Source organism: Syngnathus leptorhynchus, chromosome 12, assembly GCF_054491065.1.
Source record: "Syngnathus leptorhynchus isolate UIUO chromosome 12, UIUO_Slep, whole genome shotgun sequence".
In the NCBI taxonomy this organism is placed as follows: Eukaryota; Metazoa; Chordata; class Actinopteri; order Syngnathiformes; family Syngnathidae; genus Syngnathus; species Syngnathus leptorhynchus.
The window spans coordinates 11,054,407-11,076,676 of record NC_141206.1 but is presented as its reverse complement, the minus strand read 5'-3'; the positions used below and the strand labels follow the sequence as shown (position 1 = coordinate 11,076,676).

The following is a 22,270-nucleotide window of genomic DNA, read 5'->3' as shown; positions in this document are numbered from 1 at the left end:
GAGCGCGAGTGCTCATTTGTTTGTGTGTGACTGATTGCCAATCACTCATTTGTGTTTGTGTACCAGACATCGCGAGGAGGAAGTCCGAGTGGAGGTTGCATTTTTGGGTGCTGCATTCAAAGGTAAGTTCAACTTTTTCTTTGTGCACAACTGCAAAAGAACGCAAGGCCAACAAATTCATTCTTTCACATTCAAAGAGTTTTTGCTGTTTGCTTTAAAATTCTGAGAATAGAAAAATATCCAAGACTAGAGAGGGAAAATTACACAACAAGAAATAAGTCATAAAATGGCAGGAACATATTTGCAAGTCAACATGTCATTAGCAAAAACTATGACTAGAAAATAGATCGATGTAATGGTTCAATTAAAATGTTTCCATGTAACAGATAAATACATTCAAGTAGAAAGCTTCAAAATGTATAGGTCTTCAAATGCAATTCAAAGTGAAACACAACTGAAGCGTACCTGGACAGTCATTCATTGGCGCACCACAAGAGGGAGCCCGAGAGTCACACATTGAGAACCACTGGTCTCGCGTCACGCACTCGTCTACAAACAACTCAACTACAAACGCCTTATTGCCGAAAGGGAAGAAGTGAAAAGTTGAACAGTCTCAACATGTGGAACGCAGGCTCCCTCTAGTGGTATGCAAAAGAATGACTGGATTGCAGCTTCAAACCGCTTCAAGTTGACGTGGCTCCGACATCCAGCGCAGTACAATTGACGAAAGGCGCATCTGCGTGCGCTCATAGAATTTGACAATTCCTCTTGCGTCTGAAGTGTCTTTGCTTGCGGCGGAAAGCCAAAGCCTTCTTGGCGGCCTCCCGGAACACGTCGTCCACGTTCTCCTGGCATTTTGCCGAGCACTCCAGGTAGAGCTCGGCGTTCATCTGCTGCTGCGCGGCCAGGCCCTGCGTGCCCAGGCAAAGCGCGCCGGATTAGCAGACGGCAGATGTTTGAATAGAAAGGAGCAGTGGGTCGTCACCTGCGTGTAGGTGACGGGAGCCTGCTTGACGGCCTTGAGCCTCCTGCAGCACTCTTTGTCCTTCCTGAGGTCAGTCTTGCAGCCGATCAGGATGAGCGGGACGTCCGGACAAAAGTGCTTCACCTCCGGGTGCCACTGAGCACATTTGGACATGTTTTGCCGCATTGCACAGCATTTGGAGTCTTCAATGACGCTAAAAAGCAGTTTGGGGTGAACGGAGCCCCACTTAATGTGTTTTAATATCAACTGTGACCCAGTACGTCTGTCTGCCCTGTTTCAGCGCACCTTTTTTCCCCAGAATTCCCAATCTGCTTTTGGTCGGGCTCAAAGTCCGGTCACAGCGAAAGCGCCGAGTTAATCATAAGTCAAAGAATGCGGGCCACTCCCAACTCGCAATTCCCGTTTGAAGACTCGCCACCTTTTACCTTGATGGTCACGTTGTCAAAACTGGTGGGGTTGGTCACGTCGAAGCACGCCAGAATCACGTGGGCCTCTTGGTACGACAGCGGTCGCAGCCTGTCGTAGTCCTCCTGGCCTGCCAGCACAAACGGGACGGCCCATGGCGGTCAGACGGCCCATGGCGGTCAGACGGCCCGCAAACGCCAGGCCCGAGGGCCAGATCCGGCCCGCCGTGTCATTTTACGTTCAGGATCCTAACAAAATTCCGCCTTTGGAATAAATGATGAGATTTTGCATGATGCATATTTTGGGGGGGGAGCAAGTCTGGAACTGCAAAGCGGCCTGCGTTAAAAATGAGTTTGCCACCACAGGCTCGGAAAGCCAAGGGTCGCGCACAGACGTGCGATGACACGCGGGCGACGTTGGCGTCCGCTCGACGTGCGGGCAAACCACATCCTGGCTTCGGCTTCCTCTTGCCGATGATGTCACACTCTCTCTGCACGACAATTTACAATAGACGCCGAAAATGTTCGCTCACATTGTAAAAAAAATGGACATGTTCAAAGTATTTGATTTTGTTTGTTTGCGTTAATTGTAAGAACATTTATTACAGATCACATGGAGGGACTTGAACACTGAAATCAAGCCAAACTCGCCAAGCGGCATTGTCATGCTTGTCAGTGGCAGCCTGCTTTTTCCTTTTTTGTTGTTGTTGTTGACTACTTTTGCCTTACCTGCGGTGTCGTACATGTTGAGCTTCACTTCTTTTCCTCTAAGGACCACCGTGGTGGTGACTTTTTCAAACACCGTCGGGGCGTATTTCTGTTGAAAAGGGGAGGACAATGCAATGTCTACATCTGCTTAGGACACGCGCTGTGATCTTCTCACCTCTGGAAAGTACTCTTTGGCATACACCATGAGAAGCGAGGTTTTCCCACAGCCGCCATCTCCCACAATGACGGTCTTGAGTTCCTCGCCCTCCCCGCCGGTGCCGTTATTTTGGCTCATCCTCCGCTGAGTCTCTCCGTCAAGGCCGTCCGTGCATGGCAAAGAAAGCCTGCGGAAAAAAATCACACGGGCCGCTCTGGGCTTGAGTCTCACGTCGGAGCACTTTTGTCCGCTTGGCGTGGAGCTGCCGACAGATGGGCCCTCACCTTTGGAGCCGGTGGGCGCTCAGCATCCGAGCGCACCGACGTGCGGCACTGGGACGCCGCGCCGCGCCATGCCGCGCCTACTTCCTTTTTTGCAATGTGTCGTTGCATGGGCGGGAACGCCTTTTTTGAGGTTGGCCATCTTCTGTGACGCTCAAGCGTTTGGCTGGATTTGGACATCAAAATGGGGGAGTTTTGCAGTATGGCCACCGGGCCGCATATGGTTCACTCTTGTCTTTAGCCCTAGTCGTGTAATATTTGCTGCATTTCATTAGCTATTGTTTACGGTTAAAACTGCAAAATAATTGTTTTGAATTCATTCCAATAATATATTTTCTTCACAAGGTCAATTTAAAAAGATATCCTTTTAGATAATTGGTCATTTAATAGTCATTAAGGTACAGCAATTGAAATCGTATTAGAATGAGCATGAATGACCATTTTAAAACAGACCCATATACTGTAGTCCCATTTAAAAATGAAACATGACCCGGCTATATATAGTAAGTAGTTGGTCGTACTCCCACAAGTTTATTTCCAAATAAATCAATTACATTTGTACATGCAAGCATTTAGACATTGAATATCAAATAGCAATCTCCATTCGATTCTTCCAAAGCGATTGTAAGACAAAAGAACAAATTGATGTGACAAACGGTAACAAAAGCTTAACAGAAAAGGGAGGGGGGGGGGGGGGGGGGCTGATGATTCGAATGATAACGCTCTCAAATTACTTATCGATTAAAAAGGAGCGATTCCGTCAACATATCAAAGCATCCCATCCACGGGTGTTTGGTGAAAATCCTCAACAAAGATTGCCTTGTGTTGGCCACGCATTCAGCCAGCCGTCCAAGCGCACCCCCGCCCGCCCGCCCGCCCGCGCTAGAGCCTTCCACTTGTGTTCAATGGCGCGGCACGAATGGGTTGGGCGCTTCAGACAATAGGCGACAAACTGCTCGCTCGATCGCTCGCTCGCTCGCTCGTGTTGTTCACCTTCTTCTTTGCTGCATGTGTCAGAAGGAGGAGGATGACTGAGGGCGGGGAGAGCAGGCATGCAGGCAGGCAGGGCAGACCAGGGCAGGCCAGGGCAGAGCAGGGCAGGGGGGATGGTGGACGTCGACAACCCCGTTCGTGCTTAATGTCGGAACGCCCAAAATAAACACGCTGAACCGGAAAAACAGGCCGCTCGGAAAGCCGCCGCACAAACCAACGGACCTGCGAGTCACACCCAGCCAGACACGCTAAACTAGCGCATGGCATTTAGTCGTGATGAAAGTTTTCGTTGTGTTTTGCGTTGACGTATTTTCCAGGTTGCAGACTTTATATGAGCGACCTCATTTGGCAAGGTTGCTAAGCCCGCGCGGCGTGTTGCCCCGGCAACCTCCCTCCACAACGGCTTCCGGTTTCGGTGTGACACAGCCAAGCGTCGCCATCTTTTATAAGCCTCTTTCGTCGATTGGTCGTCAATTCCCCCATTCTAGTTCAAATGAGACAGACACGTCGAGAAAAAAACGCCTCCCCCCTCCGTTTGAGAGTGGAAATGTGGAGAATTTCCCCTCCCCCCATCGTCCCTGACGTGCTGGAGGACCTCACCCACCCAGTGTGAAGAACAAGACAGCAGAGCTGCGCTGCTGCGTTGTGTGTGTGTGTGTGTGTGTGTGTGTGTGTGTGTGTGTGCGCGCGCGCGTTGAGAAGCCATTTTGAGAGCGAGCAGAGCTGAGAAACTGCTCGTCACTTTGAAAGCTACAAGCCACCTAAATGACTATTGGACAAAGGGAAAGCAGTGAAAAGTCCCAAGATTTCACCCCATTAAGATTGCTTTGCGTTTCACAGGCTTGGATGACATATTTTGAATACCAGCTGTAAGTCTACAATATTCACAACTACAAAAGTACTCTTACATCAATTGTATATGGAAAACTGTTGGCAAGTGTTCACTGTCCTCTCATGAATGTAGATTTCCAAAAAAGAAAAACTGGCAAAACAGTGAAAAGTATTGGAGAAAAAAAAGAATAAATCAATTACCTTTTCAAATAACATTTCCTTGTACTTTGAATGCGGTGATGCTTAGCGAGTGCTCGACGTGGAAGACGGTTTAAAGGTTGATCTTATCCCGTCTTGAAGGAGAGAGAGAGAGAGATGGTTTGCATATTGCCCAAACAGATGATGGTTGAAGATGCGTTATTCGCAGGCTTCAATGGCGAGACACACTCATTTTTTGGTTTGGAAAGAGCGCTACCTTTTGCCCTAATGGATTCCTTCCTTGTTTTTCAGGAGACGTTTGCCCATCCCTTACTAATGACATTGTGGAAGGATCCGAAGATGGAGCTGAAATCCTTCCTCCTGCTTTTGTGTCATGTAGGCCTGCTGGCTCCATTTGAGGTAAATATCTTCAAGCGTGCTCCCTTCTTCTGTGTAGACCTGGAAATTCAATGTGCCCTTGAAGCAAGGTCATTTGCTTGTTTTAAAGCACAAACCAATCCTGCCCCGAGCAAATCTCCAAAATCCCACCAGATTCTGTTGTGGGAGAAAATGTTCAGAGCCATTAATCAAGGCAGTCGTCTTCCGAGTTAAATGGGGAAATCGGAACCGAGGCCACCGACGACCAACACCTCGAGGCTAGCGTATTGAATAATGATGCTACCCCCCAAAAAGAAAAAAAAAAAAAAATCTGACTTGGTTTTAGGACAAGAATAGTTTAATGAGCAATACCTCGCATGCCTTATTCACATTACAAACATGGTAGATGATCAGAAAACTGGACTTACTCATTGCCACTCATACAAGGCCTCAACTACACATTCAGATACTTAAACTGTGTTTTTCTTGCTCCTCCTCCTCCTCCTCTCAAAGTCATGAAGCAGTTTATTTACATGTATTTTAAGAAGAGAAAACTATTTGGGAGTGCCACGTGGCCTGGCTTAAGACAAAGATGGATGATTCCGAGCAGAGGAAAAAAGGTTGAAAATGTTCACAGGGTAATTACATCCAGTACATTCTCTTCCTTCTTCTCAGTCCCTTTCAAAGGAAGCAATCTTAGGATCTTATCATAGTCCATGAGAGGTGAGGAAATCGAGTGTAAGATCCCTTTTTGGAACAAAGGAAACCCACGTAGGCCATTAAGTCCCTGTGTTTTTCAGGAAAATGGCTGCTGAGAGAGAGCTTTCAGGCCCTTTCTCTCTCTCTCTCTCTCTCTGCTGTGCGTTGAAGGACTTCTTGTGCCTCCCTCTAATAGCAGACGGCGCCTCGTGGTGCTGCACGCTGATTGGCTGGCCAGGCTGCCCGCTGTTAACCAGCCAATTGCCCGAGAGAACAAAACAGCAGGCAATGTCAAATAAAACGATTTGCCTGCCTTAGACAAAACAAAACTTCAATCAATTCGGAAAAAAAGACCGTCAAACTAAATGCAAACTATCGCGAGTCGTGCGTCCAGCGGCATCGGCCGCGGAAGGACGTTCATCAGAGTCAGACGGAAAAAAGGACATTATTGTCGTTCTGTCAAACGCTTTTTGTTCACCTTTTTAATCGTTTGGCCGAGCGCTGCAAAAGCAGACAGACATCAGCAGGCAGTGGAAAACCAAACTCCAAAGCAAAAGCAAAAGCAACTCACCTAAGACGACAAGGCAAATGAATATGCAAATATGATCAGGGAGGCGGCCAAAAGGGAAACGTGCTGCAGAATTTCTGCAAATGCTGGCTGGCTCTTTCATATGTGGGGCAAAGAAGAAGAAAAAACATAAAAGTGGAGAAAATGGGTCAGATGTTGAACTTTGGCCATCATTCCAAAAGGTCTGTTTTTATGCAAATGCAAACTCATGAGAACATCTGAATTATATTTGGAGTTCAAGTGTGACAGCTTAAATGGTGGCAGATGTTTGTTGACTCCCATTTGACATGAGTTTGAATGCAATTGGTCAAATCTGAAAACAAACACAGCGATAAGAAAGACGTGCACTTGCGCAACCACGTGATATCACTTATTACTTCCCCCCTCAAAGAGAAATAAGAAGGAAAGAAATCAGTCAATTGAGTTTTAAAATGAACATTGAAGTATCAACATCAAGGGATAGCGTACGCATTCCTATTTCATTGGCGATTCTGATCAGGTTTGGCAGCCAGTCAAAACAAAACTCTGGTTGCCTTAAAAATAAACTTATGCGTATACACGTCATGTTCAAATTGAACGTAAACACGGCGTCAGGTGACGTTCGACGTTCGCTATGGGAAGAGACACTCCAGTATTTGTTTGGGGTGATGCAGTTACCAGCTCCAAACGGCCTTTTATATTTCAAATGTATTCTCAGATTTAGATGTTTGCTGGAAATTGCCGTTCACGATTCGAACCAGTTCATATCGAACGTTTGGTCAATGCGAGTAGAAGCAGATTCGTCAAAAGCGTGTCGAGACGGTCAACCTGACACGGAAAAATACACAAACATATTCCCCAAAAAGTCACACCCGCGCTATATATGTATATATACATAGATATATGTGTGTGTGTTTGTATGTTTTTTAACGGAGAGTTCTTAGCGTATCACGGCGCCTTTGTCTTTATTCCACGAGCGGATTGCAGTTGTCGTGGCGAAAGTGCGCCCGCCGTTTCGACGTGGGGCCAAAGCCTAAACTAAGCTAAGCTAAGCAAAGCTAAGCTAAGCTAAGCGGTGTATTGTGGGAGAGACAGAAAGAAGCTACCGTAGCCTGCTGAAGCTCCGAACAGCTCAGCACAGCACAGCACAGGACAGCTCAGCACAGACTCGAGCAGCAGCCACACAATATGTGCGGGCTCTCGCTCAAAAAGGAGCCACTTCCACCCTTCTTCCAGCCAAATCATGTAATGTGAGCGGGGCGAAAAGCCATTGCCCTTTATCTCACCGATTCAACAAGAAAGGATCCCTCGATCGGGGCGAAACATGTCCAAGCCGGGGGAGAGAAACAAATTGTGCGAGGACCATGGCAGAAAGCAGAGTTCAAGTAAGCCCCCCTTTTTTTTCCTCGCCACCTTGAAGAGCAACACCAAGGCACGCGATTTTAGTGCAAGTGCCGCGGACGAGGAAGGTGCTGGTGCTGGCTAACTGCTGGCGGGCGGTAAAGGGACCGAGCGAGCGGGCGGGCGGGCGAGGGACCGAGCGAGCGGGCGAGCGAGCGGGCGGGCGGGCGAGGGAGCGAGCGAGCGTCCGTGCTTTAGCCCGCCGCTGCCTCACGTTAGCTCGGCTTTGCCTCGCCGTGTGTGTGCTTTCAGCGTTGGCCAACGGCACGGACGGTCACCCCGGCCCGGCGGAGAAGCGGAGTCACAACTGGAGAAGTTTCAAGTTGATCATCGACCCGGCGCTCAAGAAGGGATCGCACAAGCTGTTTCGCTACGATGGACATGCTTTCAACATGCCCGTAAGTGGACCGCCACCGCCGCCACTGCCAAACAGCCGAGCTCGCTGACGGCAGGATCGCTCCCCCCGGACTCAGCCTCCATCGTCGCAAACGCGACTTTACGCTACTTTGTTTACTTGTCGTGGGAGTGAGAAAGTGCTTTGGGTGGGTGACAGTCAGCAACGTGCCTCTTCCTCCTCCCTCGGCAGAACCCGGGGATGCCACCGGTGGACAGCGTCCGAGACCCGAGGATCGGTCGCCTTTGGACCAAATACAAAGAAACGGATCTACCGGTGCCCAAGTTCAAGGTAGTCTTGACTGCGCAGCGAGTTTTTTCCTTGGGGTGAAAGGTGGCTGGGAAAGCAGGGCTTGTCATAAGTTCCAGACACACCCCCTTGCTCATATTTGCCCTTTCTAGTGCAAGAGAGGGGAAGCCGCTCTCTACTTGTCAAATGTTTATTTGTCTCGGACAACTGTCGCACGGGTGCGTCCCCTAATATATTATCCACTCTCCCGCTGAAGATCGACGAATATTACATCGGCCCCGTGCCCCCGAAGGAGGTGACGTTCGCCCGCTTGAACGACAACATCCGCGAGGGCTTCCTGACGGACATGTGCAAGAAGTTTGGCGACATCGAGCAGGTGGAGATCCTTTACAACCCCAAAAACAAGAAGCACTTGGGCATCGCCAAGGTGGTCTTTGAGAGCGTCAAAGCCGCCAAGACGGCCGTGCAGATGCTGCACAACACGTCCGTGATGGGAAACATCATCCACGTGGAACTGGACCCCAAAGGTAAACAACTCCGACGTCAGGCTTACTTTGGGTGACAGCTGTCGTGTGATCACCTGCATTGCTTGGGAACTGAGGGCTAATTGAATTGCATTGAACGTAATCCCTGCTCCCTCAAGCCCCTGGCTGAGGGCGCCGGCGACTCCCCGGAGGGCCTAATTTCAGCCCTGTAAACAAATCCCGCCCCCAGCAAATGTGTGCGTGCTTGTATTTATTGACACTATGGAATCATTTGAATTTCCAAGGGTTCAGCTCATCCGTGGATTTTCCATGAATTTGTCGCAGCCCTCCATGAAAGCAAAAACCTTTGTCATGCCTTCTCCACACTGTACAGCATCTGCACATTTGAACGACCCTTTCAGCTGTTTTGATGACTTTTGATTTGATTTATTCTTTCACTGGGTCATTGTTTGAGCGTTGTTAATTGTCTGTGTTGACCGTTCCTCAGGTGAGAATCGCCATCGGTACTTCCAGCTCCTGATGAATGGAAGCTACACGCCGCGGACGCTGCCTGTCGGCGTGGAGGAAGCCAGAGAGGTTTCTCCTCGTAGCCTGGCTGAAGCTTTACTGGTAAAAGTGGCCTCTGATTGGCTGTTATCGCCTTGATCTTTTTATTTTGTGTGCAATTGCGGGCGGAATCTTGTCCTCATAGCGCCATTTTTCTGCCTCCAAAGTCATGCGAGCCCATCCGCCGCTTGTCGGAGAGCAGCTTGTCGGCCGCGGCGCCGCCTGGCGGCGGCGGCAGCACCTCCACCACGCCTCTGTCCCTGGAGACGGGCTACTCCAGCCTTCGGCAGGACACGCCTCAGTCCCAGGGGACGCCGCGCCAAGCGGGCACCCCCTTCTCTCAAGACTCCAGCTACTCGAGTCGCCAGTCCACACCCGCGTACCAGTCCGGCCGGGCGGAGAGCTCCGGAGGCTACAAGTCGCGGCGACACGAGTGCAAGTTCCAGGACGCGTACAATCGCAGACCCGAGAGGCCTCAGTACCGCAGCAATATGTACCGCGGCGCCACGTCCGAGCACGCGCCCTCCAAGCAGCAGCAGCAGCAGCAGCACCTCACCCCGCCCGAACCTGCACATTCGACCCCCTCTTTTTCCTACACGGCGCCTCCCCCCCCCAACACGCCCAACTTCAAGTCGTCTTTCTCGCCTTACCAAGCTCCCTTACCTCCCGCTTTCCCGCCGTCGGAAGCGACGTTTCATCACCCGTCCCAAAGAGAGGGCGAGTACCAGCGACAGCCTCAGCCGCCTCCGGCCGCACCCGCTGAGCCCTTAAAGGACGGACCCGAAACTCCTCCCGTCCCCGAGCCCCCGCCGGAACCGGAAGCCCACCCCAGCACGCCTCCCCCCAGGACGCCCGAGCGCTGCCCGTCGCCGGGCTCGCCCGCCTCCGCCGCCGCCGCCACCGCTGCTGCCGAGCGCAATAGCCTGGACTCGCGCATCGAGATGCTGCTCAAGGAGAAAAGGACTAAACTGCCTTTCCTGGCCGAGCGAGACTCGGACACTGAGGTGCGAATGGAGGGCAGTCCCATTTCCTCCTCGTCCTCGCAGCTCTCCCCCATCCCGCCGTACACGGGCGGCGGAGCGCCCAACTCCCGACCCTGTAGCACGGGCTTGGAGGACATCAGTCCTACGCCGCTGCCGGACTCGGACGAAGACGACGAGCCCGTCCCCGGAACCGCCTCGCTGGTCAAGAGGAGCGGCTCTCCCCTGGACCGCGACAGCAACGGCCAGGTCAAAGAGGAACATCCCGGAGCGCCCGCGGCCACAGACAAAATGGAGACGGTAAGCGCCATCCGTCGTCATCGCGTTCATTGTCAGGCCAGCGTCGTGGATTTGCGGTGACATCTTTTCCGTCCCCCCCACACACACAGAGTCATCAGTCGTCCGGAGAGGACATGGAGATTTCTGACGACGAGATGCCCGGCACGCCGATCGCCGGCGGCGACTGTAGCAAAGGCATCGTGGTCAACTCGGCCGTGTCCCCCATCCAGACCCTGGCCCTGCCCCCGCCGGGCTTCTCCCACCTGGCCCACCAGGCGGGCTTCGCCATGGCCCACCACCACCTGGGCGCCGTGCCGGGCCATCCGGCTCACCTGGCCGTGCACCCGCACCTGCTGCCCCACATGGCCGCCGCCTATGCGCCCGGCATGATCCCCATGGTCCAAATGGAGCTGATGAACTGTTTGCGGTGGGAGCAGTGGAGCACGGTGCCCATGTCCTTCCAGATGCAGCAGCAGATGCTTAGCCGCATGGCCCAGACGCGCGGCCCTTACCCTTACCCGCACTTCCTGGACGGCGCCGCCTCCGGGCCCTTTGCCCCGTCGTACCAACATCTATCCATGGGCGCCGGCGCGCACGGCGGGGCGCCGCCGCATCAGTGGCAGCATCCCGGCATGCCCAAGTTCAACCCCACGGTTCCTCCCCCCGGATACGAGACCAAAAAGGAGGACCCCCACAAGGCCACCGTGGAAGGGGTGCTGCAGGTCATCGTCAAAGAATTGAAGGCCATCATGAAGAGGGACCTCAATCGCAAAATGGTGGAGGTGGTGGCTTTCAGGGCCTTCGACGAGTGGTGGGAAAAGAAGGAACGCTCGGCAAAAGTAAGTTGCACGCGTTCAAATTTGCTTCCCCTGAATTGGCCTTGAGGGCATTATGGGGGGGGGGGGGGAATGAGTCACCATTATTTTCCAACGCTGTTTATAGCTATCGATAAACTTACTACCCAAACTGGGCTTTCAATATAACTTTAACCAGAGAATGAATTAGCATCACTGCAAAGAAATATAGCTGGTCTTTCTGCTGTGTGCGCTTTGGCCCCAAGGGGGCGCCGTAGTCTTCGCTTGAGAGTACACATTTACCGTATTTATTCAGATCAAAAAGTCAAAGTCAATTTTATTCAAATTAGGAAGACTGTGATGACTGTAATAGTGCAGTTGATTTTTGTTGTTGTCAGTTTGCTGCGTTGTAGTGTTCTATCCCCCCCGATTAATGTTGTTCAAGTCCCAAATGTTCTTGTCCCAGGCATCCTCGACTCCAATCAAAGGTGCGGAAGGGAAGGAAGAAGAGCGACCTAAACCCAAAGAGACCTTGGGCTCAAGTCTGTTGGAGAACTGGAACAAAGGCGGCGAGGGTTTGGGTTACGAGGGCATGGGACTGGGCATCGGCTTGCGAGGAGCCATCCGCTTACCCTCCTTCAAGGTGGCCAAAGCTCCTCTCCTCTCCTTTCCTTTCCTTTCCTGTCCTTTCCTTTCGCCTTTGGTGTTAAGCTTCGGAATGTGGCACGCAGGTGAAAAGGAAGGACCCGCCAGAGGCCGTCGCCGCCGGGGAGAACAAACGAGCGCGGCCCTCCACTCCCGTGGATGACGAGTTGGAGGATGAAGGTAATTTTGGAGTTTTTTTTTTTACCACAGCTCAAATCACTGTTCATTGATTGTAATTTATGATATATTTAACTCATTTAATTTGGCACTCCTCATTTGTCATCGATCTCGGTCAGAGCGCGATCAAGATGCGGCGGAGCTCCCGTTGGACGACTCCAAAATGGACGGCGACGGCGTTCCGACAAAACGGAGACACTCGCGCCCGCTTGACCTGGACAGCGAGGGCGAGGAGGAGGGGGACACGTCGGGCAAGGAGGAGTCGCTGGGCGACCGAGACGAGCCACCTGATGAGACGGCGCCCGGTGACAGGCTGTCGCCAAGTAAAGTAAGTGTGCTCAAGTCTTGATTGTGTAGATCGGGTTGGAACAAAATAACCTTTTGTTGCACTTTCAGTAGAGCGACAGCTTTGTTGATTTCTTTCTTAAATCGTGAAGTCTTTGTTTTGCCAGAGCGTTGACGAGGAAGCCGACAGAGACTCGTCCAGCGACAGCGTATCGTCCGACTCCTCCGATGACGGTACTTTACGGCCACACCTTTGCCGTCGCGCAGCGTGTCATCTGACGCCGTGGTCTCCCGCAGAGTCGGCGAGCTCGGCGGCGTCCCAGAGCAGCTCGGACGCCTCGTCGGCCAGCTCGGACTCCTCCGAGTACGAGCTCAGCTCGGAAGAGGAGGTCTCGGAGGTGGAGTTGGAAGACGACGACGCGGGCAAAGCCACCAAGACCTCGTCGTCCTCCTCTTCGTCCTCGTCCTCGTCGTCATCTTCGTCGGACGAAGAGGGAGAGACGGACTCCAAGGCGGCTAGTCCTCCTGCGGTCCTTATCGGGGACGCCACGGAAGAGCTAAGCAGCAAAGCTAAATTTCGACCTCCAAGTCCTGAAGAGGCGGAGGAAGCGAAGCCGCCGTCGCCCAAAGGTAGGATATCTCTCAACGGCACCATTTGTTTACAAAAAGTTAAAGGGAAGCGCGCCTGTGATTTTCTAGTCAAAGAGGAAGACGTCAGCGGCGATGAAAGTGGCACGGCCAGGTCGGAACCTCGGGAGAACCTCCGTCCGCCCACGCCGACGGGCGCCCTTCCTTCCGACAGCGACCAGGAGAGCAAAGCCAAAGGTAAAGCGGAGGCCGAGGGAGCGGCCGCCACGCCCGCGGGAGTAACCCCGTCCCAGCTTTGTTCCAAAGCCCCCCCGCTGGCCGCTTCCACCTCTTTAATGTACCTCCCTCTCCCGGCTCACCCCGCAGTAGAAGGTCGCTCCCTCCTCCACCCGCCCCCGGAGCTCCCCCAACGCGCTCGTCTGCCCACCACCACGGACGAGGACGTTCCCCGCACGCCCGGCCGAGACCTGATGGAGCGAGCCCGCGGTCTGGGCAAGTCCCAGAGCACGGACACGGTGCCCAACACCCCAGGTAGCGACGCCCCGCTGACGGGGAGCAGCAGCCTAATGCTGGGCTCCCCGCACATTCCCGGTAGTCCTTTCTCCTACCCTGCTCAGTCTCCCGTCCTCAGCGCCGGAGTCCCTCGTACTCCGGGGCGAGACTTAACCTTCACCCCCGTCTTCCCTGACCCGGCCGCACTTAATCGAAAGATCTCCTCCGAGAGCCCGGACGAGCGTCCCGTCTTTAAGGAGCCGCCCGTCGGCGCCTTCGCTAACCGAGCCTCGTCAACAGGTACGCTCGCCCCCTCCGGAGACGCCGGGTCCGAGATAGCGGACGGCGTCCCGTCCAAGCGCAAACCGGGACGACCCAAAGGGAAAAAGACCCCCCTAGCCTCGGAGTCTTCGGAGCTGTCGCCCGACTCGACTCCTTTGCGTGACGACGGCCCCGACTCGGTGCTTCGGACGAGGCTGCCGCCCGAAGACGGCTTCCTGTCCTACGAAGAGGAGGCCCCCGTGGCAACCAAGCCGGCGCGGCGGGCGCGGCGAGGCTGGGAGGAGCTTCTGCTGGACAGCCTGTCCCCCGTCACCACGCCGCCTCACGCCTACTTCTCAAGACGCAGCGACTTTGAGGAGATGACCATCTTGTACGACATCTGGAACGAAGGCATCGACGAAGAGGACATCCGGCTCCTGCAGGTCACCTACGACGAGATGCTGCAGCAGGACAACGGCAACGACTGGCTCAACGACACGCTTTGGGTTAATCATCCGCATATCCTTTCCTGGCCGAGCGGCGAGCATGGCTCTCGCCTCCTCAGACTAGCCAGCCTAAAGTGCACTTTCGAAAAATTGTTGTAAGGTGATTTTTGTTTTAGTATAAAGTCGTCATTTTATAAGAATAGTCTTATTTTTTAGATGAGATAGATGCAAATTGTGTCTGAGTCAGGTTGTGTAGCAGCGCCCTCTGTTGGCAGCAAGGAATTTGTTTCCCTGCACTCCAAAGAGTTCTTTCCTTGACGGCCCCGCACAAACCAACATCCCCCGAGTGAAGAAGAAGAGGCGAGACGACGGCATGAGGGATCACATGACCGGCTGTGCCCGAAGCGAAGGTTACTACAAGATTGACAAGAAGGACAAGATCAAGTATCTGCAGAGCACGCGCTTGCAGTCGGAAGAGCCGCCCGTCGACACTCAGGTGGGGATGCCTGCCGCTCGCTCACGCTTTATTCTTTTCTTTTGTCCAGAAATGTGACTGACTGACTGACTGTGTTCTGTCCCTCTGTGGCTCAGGGTATGAGTATCCCTGCGCAAGTCCACGCCTCCACCAGGGCGGGCTCGGAGCGGCGCTCCGAGCAGCGCCGCTTGTTGTCATCGTTTGCTTGCGACAGCGACCTGCTGAAGTTCAACCAGCTCAAAGTGAGCACCCGCACCCACGCACGCACGCACTGACGCTCGCGTTGGTCTTTTTGCCGGTCACCCACAAATGTCTGCGCTTCCAGTTCCGTAAGAAGAAGATCCGCTTCTGCAAGTCGCACATCCACGACTGGGGTCTGTTTGCCATGGAGCCCATCGCCGCCGACGAGATGGTCATCGAGTACGTGGGGCAAAACATCAGACAGGTGAGAGCCGCAGCCTCAGTCGGGAGGGTTAAAGTTGGTCAAGATAATTTTTTCGAAAAAAAAAAAAAAAAGGTGTTTTGCACTCCAACTCAAGTTGTGCCTTTGGGTGTCTGTGGCGCGTAGGTGATCGCGGACATGCGCGAGAAGCGTTACGAGGAGGAGGGCATCGGCAGCAGCTACATGTTCCGCGTGGACCACGACACCATCATCGACGCCACCAAGTGCGGCAACTTTGCCCGCTTCATCAACCACAGCTGCAACGTAAGAGCCGCGCCTCATCTGGCGTCCTCACCCACAAGCTTCCTTCCTTAACTCCTTCTTTCCTACTTGTTGACTATTTGGATTGCAAAGTGCCAAACACCACACATTGTATGTGCTCATGCGTTTGTTTTTGTTCCAGCCCAACTGTTACGCCAAGGTGATCACGGTGGAGTCGCAGAAGAAGATCGTCATCTACTCGCGGCAGCCCATCAACGTCAACGAGGAGATCACGTACGACTACAAGTTCCCCATCGAAGACGAGAAGATCCCTTGCTTGTGCGGCGCCGAGAACTGCCGGGGGACGCTCAACTGAGCAAAACTGCCAACGTTGACCATTTACGGTGCTGTTCCATCCATTTGACTTGTTCACAAAAAGAGGCCAGAGGATTTCTTCAACGCCGGCCGATCGACCTGATGAACGTAACGGGGATCACAATCTCCGTTCACACTTTTGAAGTCAAAAGAAAGGCCCTCATTTGACCAGGTAGTAGCAAAGAAAAGGCCAACCATTTTGGACGGCCATTGCGCGTCGTGTCGCTGGCAAAAAGTCACTTCACGATTCTGTACATCAACGAAGCAGTCGTTTGACTCCTATCGCTGCATCGGCGAGCTTCTCTTCACGTGTTATTCCGTCAGTGTTCTAACAGTTCTTGCGATTGCAAAAGAAAGGAGAAAAAAAAAAAAAAAAAAGTCAAATGCACTTCCGTCTTGCCGGGCAGACGCGACTTCTCATTGACTCGCTGTCACAATACTGGAGACTTGCTTTCTGTTTGGATTGTAAACTTGTACAGAAAATCTGCAACTTTTTTTTTTTATATGTCGTTGCGGGGTCTCACTTTTAAGATGTTTTCTAGAAAAAAAAGACTGAATATTTAAAAAAAAAAAAAAGGAAGTATTATCAGGGATCTGTAAAAAGACATGCAAAAGAAAAGAAGGTCCACCGTGTACAGGAAGTCATCGCCCCCCCTCTTTGGAAAGATTGTTTCTTGTAGAAACGTCTTTATTCCTGTCGCCTGTCTCAAACGTGTACATAACGCTAACTGTGAATATGATATGAATATATCTATTTTTTTGTTCCCCGAGAATTTGCTACACCATCCGAGCTCCGAGAGCTGTGTAACATATGATGCGAGCGAGCGGTGAGCTTGTAGCACCACATTTCAGCTTGTGTCAAGCTTTGGGTTTCTTTTCTTTCTATTCATTTGTGTGTGTGTAAATTCTATGAAAAGTTGTTTTGCTGTGTGGAGAAAGCGAGGGTGAAAAAAAAAAGTGCTGAATCGGCATATAGGAAGAGGACTGAATAATCAGCCAGCTCCTCATGTCTATTTATTACCTGACAAATGTATGAACATGTTTGCGGGAGGGGGAGGGGGGTTGGAAATAAAGGAATTTTGCATACATCCATAAAATTGTTTGTGCCATTTCAGTTATTAATCCTACAAACATGAGACGGTTAGCAATAATATGTTCAATCTTTTGGATGGCAGCTTGTTGAATCAGAAGAATGCAAGTGAAGCGCCACTCCTTGCCTCTAGGTGGCGCAAAGACAAAACTGACCGAGCCTTGTTTATTGTGCTAGTTTACTTCCGGTTCGCCGAGGGTCGGCGTGCTTTCGTGGTCTTCGTTAGTGTTTATTTCAAAGTTTCATATCAAACACTCATATTTTTTTTTTACTCTTTCATATTTTGGCTCTCTAATACTTTTGTACGACAATTATCATCACAATGACTGAGGTAAGAGGAACATTTGCTACTTCCCGCAGCTCTTTTGTGAGTCGCTCCCGCTCAGACACCCGGGGCTCGACTACTGTCTGGCGAGAATGAGCTGCTTCCAATCCTTCTTTTTTTTTTCCCATGGTTTATTAGATATTTCAATTTGTTTTATGTGTTTACAGGACGTCCAGAAGCACTCAGTCCACACGCTGGTCTTTCGCTCGCTTAAGAGGACTCATGACATGTTTGTGGCCGACCAAGCCAAGTACATTGCGTTGGACGAAAAAAGGTCAAGACAAAAACAAAACACTGTTAAATTACACACACAAAAAATGATTCAAAAAGAGTTCGCATGGCCTAATCGCTTGTCAGATGAATCGATTATTATATTAATAGTCAACTGTTAATGCCTTTTGCAAGCATCCGCATACCTTGTGTTCAAGGTTTCTAACATTTTTCTAATCAAGTTGTATATTTTTTGCTCTGTCGATTTGAAATGTGTTGTTTGTGAGCAAAGAGATAGAAATAACACGACGTCAACAAAAGCTTCAAACTGTCGTGCCGTTTGGTTTGGTACGCAACGTTGCTGTTGTTGTGCAGTCACAAGATGAAGATGGCGGTGAAATTGAAAGCCGACTACGAGGCTGTCCTCCACATGCCCGTCTTGAAGGAATCCAAAGAGCGAGTCTCTCAGCCCGCCAACAGCATGCAGCTTCAGCTCAGCTACACGCACCCAGGTGATCACAGATCAACAAACAAATCGGAAGGATCGTCCGTATTGTATGAAATGAATACATCGTGCCCTTTTTCTAATCTAGTGTCCGATGAGCCGGAATACGCAATCACCGGAACGCACGCTTACCCGACCGGACCTGGTAAGTCCTAAAGGAGCTTTAAATTCAGAGAATCAAAGCCATTTTGTTCTTTTGATAGAATACAGTGAGATTTTTCTGGATTAAGAACACATGAGGGAAATATGTTGCGTTTCGATATCCAAACATCTCTCGACTCTCGCTAACTTGAAATCAATTGCAATCAAATGATCAGGAGTGGCGCTGACCGCCGACACAAAGATCCACAGGAACCCCAGCGAGGCCGGCGTTCACTCCATGGCCTTGGCGCTGCCGGCGTCACAGGCCAGGTGAGTTCAGCGTCCATGCAAAATGACCTCCCTTGTACGATGAATTTGTCATCAAGCGTGCCGCCTCGCAGCCAAGACGCCGGCCGCAGCGCCGCCAGCGTTCCCGAGATCCATCGGCACGCCGGGACGGCCGAGCGATCGCACCCGCCTTCCGTCGTGTCGGTACGTCCCGAGATTGATGGCGATTCCCTTTGGCCAGCCGCCGCCCGTCTCCCTTCCCAAATGTTTTGCCCTTCCTTCTTGCAGACGCTCATGGAAAGTGGCGGCAGCAGGACTTTGGCGCTCATGAGGCGAGCGCCCACCATGCCCAAGCCGCAGTGGCACCCGCCGTGGAAACTCTTCCGGGTGAGCCAGCGAGCGCATGCTACAGGAGCCGCCGTGCCCGTGTTGAGAATTCGTGGCATCATAAGTGTTTTCCGTGCCGCAGGTCATCAGCGGTCACCTGGGTTGGGTGCGCTCCATCGCCGTGGAGCCCGGCAATCAGTGGTTTGTCACCGGCTCGGCCGATAGAACCATAAAGGTGACTTCTGCCGAAATGGATTTGATACAAAACAACACAGATATTTGTTTTTGCTACTAAGAGTGCTGGTTTTGTCTGGCCAGATCTGGGACCTTGCTACCGGGAGGCTGAAGCTGTCTCTAACCGGACACATCAGCACGGTGCGCGGCGTGGCGGTCAGCAGCCGCAGCCCCTACCTCTTCTCCTGTGGCGAGGACAAGCAAGTCAAGTGCTGGGATTTGGAGTACAACAAGGTGGGTCGGACCGGCTCGGCCCGGCCCGGCTGTGAGCGCTTCCGCCTGCTTCGTGTGTTTCCAACGTATCGGCGGCCGCCCCGCAGGTGATCCGCCACTACCACGGCCACCTGAGCGCCGTGTACGGCCTTGACCTGCACCCCACCATCGACGTGCTGGTGACCTGCAGCAGAGACTCCACGGCCAGGGTAAGCCCCTCCCGTCCCCTCCCCTGCCTGGCGGTCAGGCTTCCCACATGGCGCATTTTCCTCTCTTAGGTGTGGGACATTCGCTCCAAAGCCAACGCGCACACGCTGACGGGTCACACCAACACGGTGGCCACGGTCCGGTGCCAAGCCGCAGAGCCGCAAGTCATTACCGGTACCGCAATCTTACCGTCGTAGGAGTAATACGCAAACGTCAGTGCTGATAAAGGCCTCCCTCCCGCAGGGAGCCATGACTCCACCATCAGGTTATGGGATTTGATTGCCGGCAAAACCAGAGCCACGCTAACCAACCACAAGAAGTCTGTTCGCAGCGTGGTCCTGCATCCCCGACAGTAAGTGGCGGAGCTCGCGCTTTTGCCCCAAAGCCTCGGCCACATGACGCCATGATGTCGCTCTCCAGGTACACCTTTGCCTCCGGTTCGGCCGACAACGTCAAACAGTGGATGTTCCCGGAGGGCAAATTCATTCAAAACCTTTCGGGACACAACGCCATCATCAACACCCTGGCCGTCAACTCTGACGGCGTTCTGGTCTCCGGAGGTATCCGTCTCGCTCCGGCGGGCGCCGAGAGAGAGCGCGTCGAATGCGGCGGCGTCACCTCGCGTGCTCCTGTCTGTGTCCAGCTGACAACGGGACCATCCACATGTGGGACTGGAGGACCGGCTACAACTTCCAGAGGATTCACGCCGCCGTGCAGCCCGGCTCTCTGGACAGCGAGTCGGGCATCTTCGCTTGCGTGTTCGACAACTCGGAGAGTCGTCTGATCACAGCCGAAGCGGACAAGACCATCAAAGTGTACAAAGAGGACGACACCGCTGTACGTATAGAAAACGGAACGAAAAAGGGTTAGGTGACCAGCTTACTGAATGAAGCTGTTTCTCTTTGTGTCCTGCAGACGGAAGAGAGCCACCCTGTCAACTGGAAACCGGAAATCCTGAAGAGAAAAAGATTCTAATGATCCCGTGGAAGCCCACCGCATCTTTTGGTTTCCTGCATTCATTGTGTTCCCCCCCCCCCCCCCCCCAAGCATGATTAAAGAGTTTTACACATTGGGGTGAATGCTGTCAAGTCTAGGGTGACCACATTTGGGTTTGTGAAAACGAGGACACTTTGTTTTGGAAGGGCCTTTTGAGGAAAAAGGAAAAAAGTCGTCCTCTTCTCTTGCGTCGGCAATGAATTGGCCTGTGATTAGGTACACCTGAAAATGGCAGCGTACCTAATGGAGTGTCTGAGTGACATCACAGATCCAATAGCCAATCAGAAAGTAGGGGTGAGGGCGGGTGTGGCACTTTGGCCATGATTTTTTTTCCCTAATGAAGTGGCCTGTGATAAGGTACACCTGAAAATGGCAATGTACCTAATGGAGTGTCCGAGTGACGTCACAGATGAACCAGCCAATCAGAAAGTGGGGGTGAAGGCGGGTGTGGCACTTTTCACTTTCTGTTAAGCTTCGACCACAATTTTTCCCTAATGAAGTGATTAGGTACACCTGTGTCTGTATGACGTCACAGATGAACCAGCCAATCAGAAAGTGGGGGGCTGGGCGGGTGTGGCACTTTTCACTTTTTGTTAACTTTTGACCATGATTTTTCCCTAATGAAGTGGCCTGTGATTAGGTACACCTGAAAATGGCGGTGTACCTAATAGAGTGTCCGTGTGACGTCACAGATCAACCAGCCAATCAGAAAGTGGGGGGTTGTTTGGGTGTGGCACTTTTCACTTTCACTTAAACTTTTTCCCTAATGAAGTGATTAGGTACACCTGTGTCAGTATGACGTCACAGCTCAACCAGCCAATCAGAAAGTGGGGGGTTGTTTGGGTGTGGCACTTTTCACTTTCATTTAAATTTTGACCATGATTTTTCCCTAATGAAGTGGCCTGTGATTAGGTACACCTGAAAATGGCGGTGTACCTAATAGAGTGTCCGTGTGACGTCACAGATCAACCAGCCAATCAGAAAGTGGGGGGTTGTTTGGGTGTGGCACTTTTCACTTTCACTTAAACTTTTTCCCTAATGAAGTGATTAGGTACACCTGTGTCAGTATGACGTCACAGCTCAACCAGCCAATCAGAAAGTGGGGGGTTGTTTGGGTGTGGCACTTTTCACTTTCATTTAAATTTTGACCATGATTTTTCCCTAATGAAGTGGCCTGTGATTAGGTACACCTGAAAATGGCGGTGTACCTAATGGAGTGTCCTTGTGACGTCACAGATCAACCAGCCAATCAGAAAGTGGGGGGTTGTTTGGGTGTGGCACTTTTCACTTTCACTTAAACTTTTTCCCTAATGAAGTGATTAGGTACACCTGTGTCCGTGTGACGTCACAGATCAACCAGCCAATCAGAAAGTGGGGGGTTGTTTGGGTGTGGCACTTTTCACTTTCATTTAAATTTTGACCATGATTTTTCCCTAATGAAGTGGCCTGTGATTAGGTACACCTGAAAATGGCGGTGTACCTAATGGAGTGTCCTTGTGACGTCACAGATCAACCAGCCAATCAGAAAGTGGGGGGTTGTTTGGGTGTGGCACTTTTCACTTTCATTTAAATTTTGACCATGATTTTTCCCTAATGAAGTGACCCGTGATTAGGTACACCTGAAAATGGCGGCGTACCTAATGGAGTGTCCTTGTGACGTCACAGATCCAATAGCCAATCAAAAAGTGGGGGTGAGGGCGGGTATGGCACTTTTCACTTTCCGTTAAACTTTGACCATGATTTTTCCCTAATGAAGTGATTAGGTACACCTGTGTCCGTGTGACGTCATAGATCAAACAGCCAATCAAAAAGTGGGGGGCTGGGCGGGTGTGGCACTTTTCTCTTTCATTTAAGATTTGACCATGATTTTTCCCTAATGAAGTGGCCTGTGATTAGGGACACCTGAAAATGGCGGTGTAGCTAAAGGTGTGTCCAAGTGACGTCACAGATCCAACAGCCAATCAGAAAGGGCGGGTGTGGCACTTTCACTCAAGCTTTTTCCCTAATGAATTGGCCTGATTAGGTACAGCTCATGGACACTTCAATAGGTACACTACACAAAGTCAAAAAAATAAATGAATAAATAAATGAGAACGTGTTGTCAAATGTAGCCACAAGATCAGTGGCTTTCTATGTGAGCTGGTTTGCTCCTTCACAT

General features: G+C 51.7%; 3 protein-coding genes across 8 annotated transcripts; 2 read left to right on the top strand and 1 right to left on the bottom strand.

The window, feature by feature from the left end:
* Window positions 1–99: 99 nt before the first annotated feature.
* setd1ba (SET domain containing 1B, histone lysine methyltransferase a) lies at window positions 100–16,723 on the top strand. 6 transcript variants are annotated; one of them, XM_085927141.1, is made up of 20 exons: window positions 3,658–4,397; window positions 4,810–7,506; window positions 7,775–7,920; window positions 8,109–8,207; window positions 8,422–8,692; window positions 9,138–9,259; window positions 9,364–10,476; window positions 10,566–11,294; window positions 11,716–11,892; window positions 11,981–12,074; window positions 12,191–12,399; window positions 12,524–12,590; window positions 12,654–12,986; window positions 13,056–13,181; window positions 13,311–14,217; window positions 14,474–14,639; window positions 14,735–14,860; window positions 14,944–15,063; window positions 15,187–15,324; window positions 15,464–16,723. In XM_085927141.1, exons 2-20 carry the CDS (start codon window positions 7,446–7,448, stop codon window positions 15,635–15,637), a joined length of 5,178 nt encoding a protein of 1,725 aa, XP_085783267.1. In that variant the 5' UTR covers window positions 3,658–4,397; window positions 4,810–7,445; the 3' UTR covers window positions 15,638–16,723. The 6 variants fall into 6 exon arrangements, with proteins under 6 accessions (XP_085783269.1, XP_085783268.1, XP_085783267.1 ...); XM_085927144.1 differs by having other exon boundaries at window positions 13,056–13,475; window positions 13,737–14,217; XM_085927145.1 differs by having other exon boundaries at window positions 3,659–4,397; window positions 13,737–14,217.
* rhof (ras homolog family member F) lies at window positions 197–2,681 on the bottom strand. Its single transcript, XM_085927149.1, has 6 exons — window positions 2,539–2,681; window positions 2,273–2,441; window positions 2,119–2,206; window positions 1,411–1,520; window positions 986–1,120; window positions 197–911 (listed from the first exon to the last, which is right to left on the bottom strand). The coding sequence occupies exons 1-6, from the start codon at window positions 2,562–2,564 to the stop codon at window positions 747–749; spliced, it is 693 nt and encodes a 230-aa protein (XP_085783275.1). The 5' UTR covers window positions 2,565–2,681; the 3' UTR covers window positions 197–746.
* Window positions 16,724–16,888: 165 nt separating the features above from the next.
* plrg1 (pleiotropic regulator 1) lies at window positions 16,889–20,193 on the top strand. Its single transcript, XM_085926154.1, has 15 exons — window positions 16,889–17,057; window positions 17,219–17,325; window positions 17,637–17,773; window positions 17,855–17,911; window positions 18,084–18,177; window positions 18,249–18,339; window positions 18,424–18,522; window positions 18,605–18,697; window positions 18,781–18,930; window positions 19,017–19,118; window positions 19,188–19,290; window positions 19,360–19,468; window positions 19,537–19,676; window positions 19,760–19,953; window positions 20,032–20,193. The coding sequence occupies exons 1-15, from the start codon at window positions 17,049–17,051 to the stop codon at window positions 20,089–20,091; spliced, it is 1,545 nt and encodes a 514-aa protein (XP_085782280.1). The 5' UTR covers window positions 16,889–17,048; the 3' UTR covers window positions 20,092–20,193.
* The last annotated feature ends 2,077 nt before the right edge of the window (window positions 20,194–22,270 follow it).

Coding starts and splice junctions, on each gene's coding strand:
- rhof (XM_085927149.1), bottom strand. CDS start 2,564: ATGCTGAGCGCCCACCGGCTCCAAAG. Junction 2,442..2,538: donor AGCGCCCACCGGCTCCAAAG/GTGAGGGCCCAT, acceptor TTTTTTCCGCAG/GCTTTCTTTGCCATGCACGG. Junction 2,207..2,272: donor CCAAAGAGTACTTTCCAGAG/GTGAGAAGATCA, acceptor CCTTTTCAACAG/AAATACGCCCCGACGGTGTT.
- setd1ba (XM_085927140.1), top strand. CDS start 7,446: ATGTCCAAGCCGGGGGAGAGAAACAAATTGTGCGAGGACCATGGCAGA. Junction 11,295..11,715: donor AGAAGGAACGCTCGGCAAAA/GTAAGTTGCACG, acceptor TTCTTGTCCCAG/GCATCCTCGACTCCAATCAA. Junction 14,640..14,734: donor AGCCGCCCGTCGACACTCAG/GTGGGGATGCCT, acceptor TCTGTGGCTCAG/GGTATGAGTATCCCTGCGCA.
- plrg1 (XM_085926154.1), top strand. Junction 18,931..19,016: donor GGGATTTGGAGTACAACAAG/GTGGGTCGGACC, acceptor GCCGCCCCGCAG/GTGATCCGCCACTACCACGG. Junction 19,677..19,759: donor CGGCGTTCTGGTCTCCGGAG/GTATCCGTCTCG, acceptor GTCTGTGTCCAG/CTGACAACGGGACCATCCAC.